Here is a 12,832-nt window from a genome sequence, read left to right on the forward strand (position 1 = left end):
GATCCTATACAAATATAATATAAACTCGATCTTATACACGTATAATTGACAACAGCTTTTTGTTTCGGGGTTTTTTTTTTTTTTTTTTTTTTCCCCGACTCATCGAGCGTCGAAAAGGTTCAAAACATTATTGGCTTTTAATAGATGTTAATTTCGACGTCCGACGATCGACCGTACACTATTATGCACGTTTTTTACATTATTTTTTTTACCGATACCCCTGGGCCTCTAATAAACGTTGTCAACAAGTCGCTCGGATGTGGATGGTATAGAGCCTTTGTTTATAAAAACGCGTAAAATGCCATCGGTGTATATATAGTCTTGTTTCAATCTGGAGAGAGAGAGAGAGAGGAAAAAAAGAAATAAAATATCAATTAACAGCGAATTCCGCAGTGCATATTTTTTTCAACCCACCCGGCGAGCCGAACCATCATTTGCATCTTTCGACGCGAAAGCAACAAAGATCGGCTATCAAGTATACATTTTTTGCGCCCGTGCGATAGATGTATTACAATAACACATCACACGTCCCGTGCGCCGTGTCGTGCGAATTTTGTCGTTTCGCGCTTTGCGTGCAAAGAGGTGTAGATTGAGCAATACGTACCAGAGTCTCTACACGCATACGTAGAAAGGGTGAAAAAAAGCAGGGTCCAACGATGGATATATACATATATGGGTAATACGTTCGAGGCGCAAAGAGAAAGGATCGATTTCGCTTCGGAAGGAGAGCGGGAGACACGGGAAGCCGCGAACTTGGATAATCTTCTTCTTTTTTTTTTTTTTTTTTAATTTCGTGCCCACATTGTCGCAGAAGGCGATGCCAAGCGCGCGAAAGAAATTTGATTTACGCAAGTCGTGGAATTCGGTCGGAGGTGAGGAGGAAGAAAAAGCCGCCTATAAGGATTCTCATGCAAATGTGCAGTTTTTGCAAAAAAAAAAAAAAAAAAAAAAAAAAAAGCCAGAGGGGCGAGGAAAAACCAATATAAACGTGGTTTCGACAAACATTCGCGCGAATCAACCGCAGAGAGATGAAAACACGAGAGTTTGTTTGCTCGCGCGCGTGTCTTTGTTGTTTTTTCACGCGCCCGCGCCCAGAGTAGCTATATACGAGGTTGAGTTGAAAAAAGACGCCCGAGAGAGAACCTCCTGTGTGAATGAAAGTCGAAAATCAATGGAGCGCAACAAAAAAAAACAAGAAAAAGACCGGCGATTCGTGCGGAATCGGGAGGGGAAGAAAACGAGTCTGCGACAAAGAGAGGAAACGAATATATGGAATAGAGAGAGAGAAAGATCCTCGGCTCTCCGCAGGGATGCACGCATAGGGATATATATATATAATAACGTACGGAAGAGGGCCGGTAAATGGAGAGCCGATGGCGCACGGGAAAGGAAATTATCGAGTATAGGCATATACCTCGTTGTGTGTATACAACACACGCGATACTCGTACAGCAGAGGGACACCTATATATAATATATGTATGCAGTATATGTAATGTAATGTAATGCATAATGTATCGAAAGCGAAAAGAATAAATATATGAGCGTGATCGGGTGAGGAGAGGAGGAGGAGGGCCGGGGAGGACGCCGATCGGGTCCGCGGCGGGCGAGAGAGATGGACGAAAGGAGAGGTGGGGAGGCCCCGAGTCGAGCCGCACACGGGGCGGATGAATGAATCTCTCTCTCCTCTCCGGTGTCCAAGACAGTCGTGGCGAGGCACTCACGAAACCCGCGAGTTTCCGTCGCGCTCCGAAAGTTCGGCAAAACAAACGAACGCGCGAGTGTGTGTCCACCACCCAACAGAAAAAACAGAAAAAAAAAAAGGAAAAATTAAAAACAAAAGTATTGGAGACGAGGGGGTCGTGTATAAGCGGCGGAGAGCTGCTTCGGGCGTTTGGATGTGGTTGCGGCGAGGCCCGGCTGGACTGCTAAAGTGGGCCCAGCGAGGATGGAGGTGTCGAGGCGAGCCTCGCTCTGGCAGCCGTGGCTCAATTTCGAGGCCGCGGTCGTGCGCGCCGTCTCCCACGCCAAGGCGATCGGCAACGCTAGAGGTATATTTCAAAAAAAAAGAAAAAAGTTTCCGTCGTGACATTACATCGGACAACGCGCGTCTCTATATACCTGTGTATATATATAATGTACGTTGGGATCCGCGAGAGCGCCGGCGTCGCGCCGATGGCTCGACTGGCGCTCCTCTTTCTCCTCCTCTTTCTCTCGTAGCTTCCGTGCGATCAACCAAGATTTGAGACACTGCGCAGTTGGTATATAGATGAGTTTTTCTTTTTTCATACAAGGTAATATTATTGCGGGAAAACGATCACTGACCCGTGATTTTTTTCATTCAAGTGTACTTACATATATAGAGACGCGAGCAGGGAAATCGGCTTCAGCGTCGGGCGATCCTCGTAGGAGGAGCCTTGAACGTTGCTCCGATTTTGCTGAGATGGCGCAAGGAGTTTCGCTGTACCGACACAATATATACCTATACATTTACGATATTGTATACAGAATTTGTAGAGAGGCTGCGCCGCGGATGGAGATTTATCGCGCCTTGAAAACTTGGTGGGTTTCAATGTTATTTTTCCATGTATACGTGTGTATACTTGGGCTCGAATCTTTTTTTTTCTCGAATGGAGATTATCGCGAGGGGCGCGGAAATTTATGTGTTTATCTTGCCGATTGCCAACACTTTTTGTGTAGCATTAATCACTATCGGCAACTTGAAATTTATTTCATTTTAAACTCACCAAGCGTGTAGGTATACTCTATACTTTGTAACGCGACGAAAGAGACGAGGCTATAAATATGTCCTTGAATAACCAGCCCAATTATTATGGCAAAAATGTGATATTTACGCGATAGATCGGTACGCTGTGACCTCGATTTTTTACTTTTGGCGTGAAAACTCTTGGTAGTAATTTTTTTTTTTCTTTTTCTTCTCATCGCGCGTGTCGCCTATAAATTACGGTAAGGACGCATTACGAGAGACTAGAGTTACGCCTAGCATATGCTACTTGTGCTCGATTTCTCGCACATAAAAATCAACAATCGACGCCGAATATTAAAATACGCGCGCGCTATGTATAGGTTCATTGTTCTAACGATGCCCTCATCTTCGCGTGATGAAAGAAAAAAAAAAAAAAAAAGGAAAACATCGCACAGGTACATAATTATATAGTCTCATTCTCGCGATAAATCAACGCGTAAAGCCGTGCACTTCGCCATGCGTCATCGCGCTGATTGTTTCCCATACGGATCACAAATCACGTACCGCATCCTAAAATCTCTTGCTTCGCCTATCAGCTAATACAAATACAAATCATCATTTGTACACTGCAGGCTCGGAAATAATATTGGGAGAAAAGAAAAAAATAAAAAAAGAAGCGCCATTATAACTTCTGCCCTCTTCAGTCGAAGATACACCTTCGAGCGGAGGTATAGGGTTGACGTCGAAAAATTCCATAGTTGTGCCGCATCAGAAGTATAATGATAATCGACAACGATCAAAGAGCGCATCGTCCCTCCGATGCCTCTTGGCCGCCACCGTCGGTCCATTCATCTTTCCGCGAGTTCCGCTCGGCTCACCGAAAACCTGTTTGCCTCTCACGGCTATTACGCACTTCCTGTCTCGCTTGTATACCTGTGTTCATACCTCCCATACGTGCGTATATTATATACATGTATATTATGCGTGCGCGCGTGAGAGCCCTCCCGTTTGTGTTGGTCCTGGGAACTGGACTGGTTTTCCATTTCTCTGCACCAGCGCTCCCAAAAGTGGCTATCGAACTTGGGGGGAAATTCAAATTGGCTATATGGAGCAAGACGCAAAACCTCAGATAACTCGACAACATTCCATACACCATAACTTGATCAATTAATCCTAAGCTATTTAACCCAATAACCCAACGCGCCCATACGCAGTATCACAAGCATTAATAATTAATAAAATAAATTAAACAATAACGCAAGCGCCAATCCCCACACAACCCGGGGCGCTTACTGGTCACTTTAATTATTAAGAAAATTAATAAAGTAGAGCTAGCGCCAATCCCCACACAACCCGGGGCGCTTTCTGATCACTTTGTTAATGAATATATTAAATAAAATAACACAAGCGCCAATCCCCACACAACCCGGGGCGCTTACTGGTCACTTTAATTATTAAGAAAATTAATAAAGTAGAGCAAGCGCCAATCCCCACACAACCCGGGGCGCTTTCTGATCACTTTGTTAATGAATATATTAAATAAAATAACACAAGCGCCAATCCCCACACAACCCGGGGCGCTTACTGGTCACTTTAATTATTAAGAAAATTAATAAAGTAGAGCAAGCGCCAATCCCCACACAACCCGGGGCGCTTACTGGTCACTTTAATTATTAAGAAAATTAATAAAGTAGAGCAAGCGCCAATCCCCACACAACCCGGGGCGCTTTCTGATCACTTTGTTAATGAATATATTAAATAAAATAACACAAGTGCCAATCCCCACACCACCCGGGACGCCTACTGGTCGCTTTAATTATTAATAAAATAACACAAGCGCCAATCCCCACACAACCCGGGGCCCTTACTGGTCACTTTAATTATTGAGAAAATTAATAAAGTAGAGCAAGCGCCAATCCCCACACAACCCGGGGCGCTTTCTGATCACTTTGTTAATGAATATATTAAATAAAATAACACAAGTGCCAATCCCCACACCACCCGGGACGCCTACTGGTCGCTTTAATTATTAATAAAATAACACAAGCGCCAATCCCCACACAACCCGGGGCCATTACTGGTCACTTTAATTATTAAGAAAATTAATAAAGTAGAGCAAGCGCCAATCCCCACACAACCCGGGGCGCTTTCTGATCACTTTGTTAATGAATATATTAAATAAAATAACACAAGTGCCAATCCCCACACCACCCGGGACGCCTACTGGTCGCTTTAATTATTAAGAAAATTAATAAAGTAGAGCAAGCGCCAATCCCCACACAACCCGGGGCGCTTACTGGTCACTTTAATTATTAAGAAAATTAATAAAGTAGAGCAAGCGCCAATCCCCACACAACCCGGGGCGCTTTCTGATCACTTTGTTAATGAATATATTAAATAAAATAACACAAGTGCCAATCCCCACACCACCCGGGACGCCTACTGGTCGCTTTAATTATTAACAAAATTATCAAAGTAGAGTAAGCGCCAATCCCCATAAAACCTGGGGCGCTTACTGGTCACTTTAATTATTAAGAAAATTAATAAAGTAGAGCAAGCGCCAATCCCCACACAACCCGGGGCGCTTTCTGATCACTTTGTTAATGAATATATTAAATAAAATAACACAAGTGCCAATCCCCACACAACCTGCGACGCTTTCTGGTCGCTTTAATTATTAATAAAATAACACAAGCGCCAATCCCCACACAACCCGGGGCGCTTTCTGATCACTTTGTTAATGAATATATTAAATAAAATAACACAAGCGCCAATCCCCACACAACCCGGGGCGCTTACTGGTCGCTTTAATTATTAACAAAATTATCAAAGTAGAGTAAGCCCCGATCCCCACACAACCCGGGGCGCTTACTGGTTGTGTGGGGATTGGCGATTGCTCTACTTTATCAACTTTGTTAATAATTAAAGCGACCAGAAAGCGTCGCAGGTTGTGTGGGGATTGGCGCTTGCTTTACTTTATTAATTTTCTTAATAATTAAAGTGACCAGTAAGCGCCCCAGGTTTTATGGGGATTGGCGCTTACTCTACTTTGATAATTTTGTTAATAATTAAAGTGACTAGTAAGTGCCCCGGGTAGTGTGGGGATTGGCTTTTGTGTTATTTTACTTATTACATCAATTAACAAAGTGACCAGAAAGTGCCCCGGGTTGTGTGGGGATTAAGGCTTGTGTTATGTTACTTATTTTATTAATAATTAAAGTGACCAGAAAGCGCCCCGGGTTGTGTGGGAATTGGCGCTTGCTCTACTTTATTAATTTTCTTAATAATTAAAGTGACCAGTAATGGCCCCGGGTTGTGTGGGGATTGGCGCTTGTGTTATTTTATTAATAATTAAAGCGACCAGTAGGCGTCCCGGGTGGTGTGGGGATTGGCACTTGTGTTATTTTATTTAATATATTCATTAACAAAGTGATCAGAAAGCGCCCCGGGTTGTGTGGGGATTGGCGCTTGCTCTACTTTATTAATTTTCTTAATAATTAAAGTGACCAGTAAGGGCCCCGGGTTGTGTGGGGATTGGCGCTTGTGTTATTTTATTAATAATTAAAGCGACCAGTAGGCGTCCCGGGTGGTGTGGGGATTGGCACTTGTGTTATTTTATTTAATATATTCATTAACAAAGTGATCAGAAAGCGCCCCGGGTTGTGTGGGGATTGGCGCTTGCTCTACTTTATTAATTTTATTAATAATTAAAGTGACCAGAAAGCGCCCCGGGTTGTGTGGGGATTGGCGCTTGCTCTACTTTATTAATTTTCTTAATAATTAAAGTGACCAGTAAGGGCCCCGGGTTGTGTGGGGATTGGCGCTTGTGTTATTTTATTAATAATTAAAGCGACCAGTAGGCGTCCCGGGTGGTGTGGGGATTGGCACTTGTGTTATTTTATTTAATATATTCATTAACAAAGTGATCAGAAAGCGCCCCGGGTTGTGTGGGGATTGGCGCTTGCTCTACTTTATTAATTTTATTAATAATTAAAGTGACCAGAAAGCGCCCCGGGTTGTGTGGGGATTGGCGCTTGCTCTACTTTATTAATTTTCTTAATAATTAAAGTGACCAGTAATGGCCCCGGGTTGTGTGGGGATTGGCGCTTGTGTTATTTTATTAATAATTAAAGCGACCAGTAGGCGTCCCGGGTGGTGTGGGGATTGGCACTTGTGTTATTTTATTTAATATATTCATTAACAAAGTGATCAGAAAGCGCCCCGGGTTGTGTGGGGATTGGCGCTTGCTCTACTTTATTAATTTTCTTAATAATTAAAGTGACCAGTAAGGGCCCCGGGTTGTGTGGGGATTGGCGCTTGTGTTATTTTATTAATAATTAAAGCGACCAGTAGGCGTCCCGGGTGGTGTGGGGATTGGCACTTGTGTTATTTTATTTAATATATTCATTAACAAAGTGATCAGAAAGCGCCCCGGGTTGTGTGGGGATTGGCGCTTGCTCTACTTTATTAATTTTATTAATAATTAAAGTGACCAGAAAGCGCCCCGGGTTGTGTGGGGATTGGCGCTTGCTCTACTTTATTAATTTTCTTAATAATTAAAGTGACCAGTAATGGCCCCGGGTTGTGTGGGGATTGGCGCTTGTGTTATTTTATTAATAATTAAAGCGACCAGTAGGCGTCCCGGGTGGTGTGGGGATTGGCACTTGTGTTATTTTATTTAATATATTCATTAACAAAGTGATCAGAAAGCGCCCCGGGTTGTGTGGGGATTGGCGCTTGCTCTACTTTATTAATTTTCTTAATAATTAAAGTGACCAGTAAGCGCCCCGGGTTGTGTGGGGATTGGCGCTTGTGTTATTTTATTTAATATATTCATTAACAAAGTGATCAGAAAGCGCCCCGGGTTGTGTGGGGATTGGCGCTAGCTCTACTTTATTAATTTTCTTAATAATTAAAGTGACCAGTAAGCGCCCCGGGTTGTGTGGGGATTGGCGCTTGCGTTATTGTTTAATTTATTTTATTAATTATTAATGCTTGTGATACTGCGTATGGGCGCGTTGGGTTATTGGGTTAAATAGCTTAGGATTAATTGATCAAGTTATGGTGTATGGAATGTTGTCGAGTTATCTGAGGTTTTGCGTCTTGCTCCATATAGCCAATTTGAATTTCCCCCCAAGTTCGGTAGCCACTTTTGGGAGCGCTGCTCTGCACCGCTCTCCCTCTGCGTGTATATAGCCGCAACCTCTCTCTATACACGTTGAAGTACATATATATACAGGAGCGCGTATAAGGGTTTTGGGGAGCGGACACTCCATGTTATACTTAATGAGGAATTGTGTATCCGGACGTCCTTCGCTCCTAATATGAAGTATGGCTGCGCTCACGGGCTCTAAAACCTCCCTTTTTTTTACGCGGCAATTAAAACAGCTTACCTTGTTTTTTTTCGTCTCGCCAGCGCTAGCCATCTGTTTGAGCTTAGTTGGGCCATTAGCGTAAAACTCGAGGAATAACAATAGCAGTCCATCATCGATTGTTCAAACAGCTCTGATTGCACCGACGGACTGATAAAATCGATGGAGAAAAACGTTAACAGCTTTGGTGTATTTTGTACTTTTTTTTTTTTTGTTTCTACCAAAAAAAAAAATCAATCCATCGGGTGGAGTTGGTCAAATACTTGATAAATACGACTATTTCTAAATTGATGCGTGATTGTGTGCTACTGTAAATACAAAATTTGGTTTTATTCGCTCAGGCAGCTTCACTCGCGTCGTATACGGTTTTTTTGTTCGAACATCGCTTGTCTCTGTCGTCGCGAGTAAATTTTCCAACCAATGTTCAATGCTAACAAATTTTTTCCTCTTCGGAGCACCGCGAACAACACTGTCACCGCAAATAATCTCTATATACACGCGTACAAAAAAAAAAAAAAAAAAAAAAAAAAAAAAAAAATACCTCTCGTTCTCCGGCGTTCGTGCTCTATCCTCTCTCTGTATATATACTGCAAACGGATGATGCGCGCGCGAAACATTTTTCAAACGCTTACCTACACACTTGCCGACTCGAGGGGGTAGAAAAAAGATAGACGGAGAATTCGAGGCATCTTAAAACACTCGTCATAATATAAATAATGTGTACGCGCAATAGCTCACGTTTCTCCGCATGTCTCTGGAACGGTGCTCCTACCGACCCAACATTACCCCGGCGGTCTTGCCAATTGCATTTAAATTGTCACGCTATAATACACAACGCGCTTCCACGTAACTTACGAAGCACAGGTAGATAAGGGCCACATGAAGTATTCCGTCGCGTGCCGATCGAGGAATCACTCGGATGACACACGCCCGACACCGCGATTACGATTAACTATATGATCCGACGCACGTAAGCGCGACAATCCACGGAATCAAGTTCAAGAGGGGCGGGGCGGTTGAGCATCGCGATTCTCATATTTGTATAAATACTTCGGATCTCCCCCGCCTTTGATTACACGCGTAAACACGAGCTGCACGGCAATTAAACTCCCGTTTACGTATACACGTGGAGGAAAGTCGAAAAAACATACGCACGCCTCGAGGTGGATGTTTATTTTTGGCAAACTCTGCACGACGATTAAAAAAAAAAAAAAAAAAAAAAAATTTCAAACCCCTTCCTCCCTATAGTAGTCCTCTTTGACGCGATGCATCATCGTAGTGGGGTCGAAAAATATCGCGTGTACAATTATACATGCGAGAATCGGCAAAGTCAATTAGCGACTGGATTGCAAATACGTGTGTAGTGAGCGTCCGACGACACTGTCAATCACAGCGTGGGGGAAACTCTATACTTGGTCGGAGAGTCATTATTACCCGCGACGTCGTGATGGGCTTCTCGCGTTCCAGCGGAGCTATAGGTCGAATTCCCATCGCGCCGCTGCGGGAGTGCATGACTTATTCATGAAGATTCGTACGGAGGCAAAAAACGCGAGTACGAAGAGTGGAGGGCCCCGCGACGATGTCGGGAGCGGAAAAAAAGAGACATTGGGCCCCTTTTCTCTCTCGCCGTCCGACTGACTGATGCCTGTGAGTACATATATATAGGTATTGTACGAGCGTGTCGCAGTGCGCGCGTTATGTGAGCAAACATGGGTGATCGCTATGATGAATGCGTGAAATCACGGATGATGAGAGAAAGAAGATGTATAGGCCGTATACTCGATGTAGCTTGTATACGTATTTTGGGGTGCTTGTAAAAAAAATACATTCTGTTTGAAATACCCTTAGTGCATCGTTGCTGGGGAGGTCAAAAATAATTACCACGTGCGGTGCAAAGTGACGGTATGGTGGAGAGGAGGATACGATTTTCTTGTCCCGTCACGATTAGAAAAAAAGCAGAATCGTAAACAGTGACGATAAAAACATGCGGCGCACTTTTTTTTTTTTTTTTTTTCTTTATCTCTATTGGCTGGGATAAGACCAACAAAACAGTTTTTATCGCAAAACATATGATGAGGTGCAGTTGTATGATTGTTATGCCGATTCGGCGGAAAAGATTATTATTAGGTACATCGAATTTGTGATCAAAACGTGATTATCTAGCATCTTTGAAATTTGCTCGCTATCGTTGTTACGTCGAGTTATCTTCGATGCTGCCCTGGAAGAACCGTTTTGTGCCATTAATTTTGAGTGGCGCGCCACAAACAATGCAAACGCAGGGAAAAAAGTTGGACGATTCGTTTGAATACAAAAACAGCAAGTTTCATTCGACTGGGTTATTTTTTCCGAAATCCATTTTTCAGGTGTAAATTTCATAAGTACAATTGTGTAATCATACATTGAAAATACCATGTATACAAATTTAGGAATGGAAACAGGACTCGGAACGGAAATGAATGCATCTCGGAAGTTTTCATGCAGAACAAAGTTTTCTGAAAGGCGGAAGCTTACAAAAAAATAAAATTCGAATTAATGATTACATTAGAAAAAAAAAAAAAAAAAAAAAAAAAAAAACATGAATGCAACACGAAGGTGTTACAATTGTTACACAATATGCTGGACGCGATGGAACATGAAAAAACCCCTTACCTGTAAATGCTGCGACTCCACAAGTTTTTATTTTTAATTTTTCATATGTCGTGCCTCACCTTACCCGTGAACACACAGACAACAAAGTATCACAATCTCTGGGCCCTTGCAAAGCGTACACCCCGAAAATCATATGAGTTAAAATGAATTATTCAAAAAAATAAACACCAAAAAGGATGAATTAAAGAAGGAAAAAAAAAAAAAGAAAAAAAACTTTGTCACGTTAACAGAAGAAAGGCCAAAGGCGACGAATCTGCAGCGGAGGCCGAGCAGCAGTTGGCGCAAGGAGCGCAGGCGAGACCCGATCCAAAGCGAGGCCCTCGACATGTCGGCAGCGGCAAGGGCGGCGGTGCACTGCAGCCAACCGTCCAACGGTAGCCACCACCACCACAGCCGGCCCAGCGTCATCGTACCCACGATCGCTACCCCCCATCAGCATCACGGGCTCCACTCGCCCGAGAACGCTGCCGAACTCCTCGCCGGTTAGTCACTTTGCTTTTTTTTTTTCTAATTTATGATTACGCAGCACTTTGATATTATTTAAATTTGAATCAGTTGAAATGTTCACTATCTGCCAAGTGAACGTGATTACGGTATTTATCTGGACGCAACCACTATGTAAGAGATCTTGATCCGATCGAAGAGAATATTGTACATCCTATATAAACATTACATTATTGGTCCCACCAACCATTAATTAGCCAACTATTAAAATTAGTAAAACTTTGCAGTAAATATTAACTACATGTTTATAGAGCAAAATCCACGATGATTTCTGCAACTTATAAGCATACAACCACAATAGTTACCATTTAAATAAATTGTATATTTTTATATGACCACTCCAAATTAAGAGTGGTGTATATTGAAAAAACAAAAAAAATAAAGAGTCGCTCAAATCGATGATTTTTCAACAAATGTATAGGAGCAACGACGGAGGACACGGCCGTGACGCCGACGGCGAGCGTGACGCCCTCGGCAGCGACGCGGGGCCAGCGCACGGGCATGAGAACGGCCGGGGTTGCGAGCGATCCCGCGATAGACGAGCACTTCAAGCGCTCCCTCGGTCTCAAGGACTACGCGGCGGTGTTCAACGCCGCCACCAGCGACAAGGAGACCGGCCTCAGCGGTGAGTCCATCAAAGTTGAATAAAGCACGCTTGGGCACAATTAATTCAGGGATTTTGTGTTTCTTTTTTGTTTTTTTTTTTTCATCAACTCTTTTGTCATTAAAATTTCTTTTTTCTCATACTTATTATTTGTTTCAAATTTTAACAATACATTGTTTTTGTTGGGTAGAAATTAAATTTTGTCCAGCACCGTGTTACAAGTAGTAATTAAAAAAAAAAAAAAAAAAAAGAAAACATTTTTTATACCGTAAATCATGTACAATGGAATTAAGGGAAAAAATTAATATTGAAAAAGCATAAGTGTCCAAGTCTGAGTGCGGTTTGATTAAAGCGTGTACAAAGGTATACTCACTTTGGTGGTACTTTTAGTTGACGACCACTTCGCAAAGGCTCTGGGCGAGACGTGGACGAGGCTGCAGGCGACCACCCGTAGCAAGGACTCCACATAATTCGGCTCGGCCGCTGGTAGCCGCCGGTGCGTGTTTATTACCTCCTCGCTTGTCGATAGTTCTTGTTGATGACGCCCCTCGCCTTCGCTGATGGTACATGGACGAATGGGGCCGACCAAGGGAAGAAGAGCCTCGTTTACGAGAGCAAAGGTGCTTCCTATGTAGACGCAGGACGCGAAGAAAAAGTGGAGAGGGTTCGTCGGGAGAGGCCCGCAACGCTTGTTCTGTACATATAGATGTATGTTTTTTTTTCCTTTTTTTTTTTTTTTTTTAATGCACCATTGTTGCAGCGTGTAAGGGAAAAAGAAGAAAAAGCGACCGTGACGTTGTCGCGTACATCTCGTTTTATTTATTACTCAAGCGTCAAGAACAATTAATTATATTGTCGATATTGATGATTATTACTAAATACCGATTAATTTTGCTCGGCAATAATACATATACATATTTATATAAATTCGATTTTTAAACATACGTGGTATAAATGTTGTATATTACATGAAATATGTTGTAATTTTTTCATTTCT

General features: G+C 42.8%; 1 protein-coding gene across 2 annotated transcripts in view; it reads left to right on the forward strand.

The window, feature by feature from the left end:
- LOC106638260 (uncharacterized) overlaps positions 1 to 12,809 on the forward strand; it is a 28,472-nt gene extending 15,663 nt beyond the window's left edge. For both annotated transcript variants that reach the window (XM_014351349.2, XM_089591917.1), the window contains exons 3-5: positions 10,958 to 11,209; positions 11,653 to 11,856; positions 12,226 to 12,809. In XM_014351349.2, coding sequence (XP_014206835.2) covers positions 10,958 to 11,209; positions 11,653 to 11,856; positions 12,226 to 12,305 — 536 coding nt within the window. In that variant the 3' untranslated portion in view covers positions 12,306 to 12,809. The remainder of the gene's footprint in view (positions 1 to 10,957; positions 11,210 to 11,652; positions 11,857 to 12,225) is intronic.
- Positions 12,810 to 12,832: the final 23 nt, after the last annotated feature.

Source organism: Copidosoma floridanum, unplaced genomic scaffold, assembly GCF_036245765.1.
Source record: "Copidosoma floridanum isolate Cflo_tuat_1 unplaced genomic scaffold, Cflo_Japanese_pri ptg000014l, whole genome shotgun sequence".
In the NCBI taxonomy this organism is placed as follows: Eukaryota; Metazoa; Arthropoda; class Insecta; order Hymenoptera; family Encyrtidae; genus Copidosoma; species Copidosoma floridanum.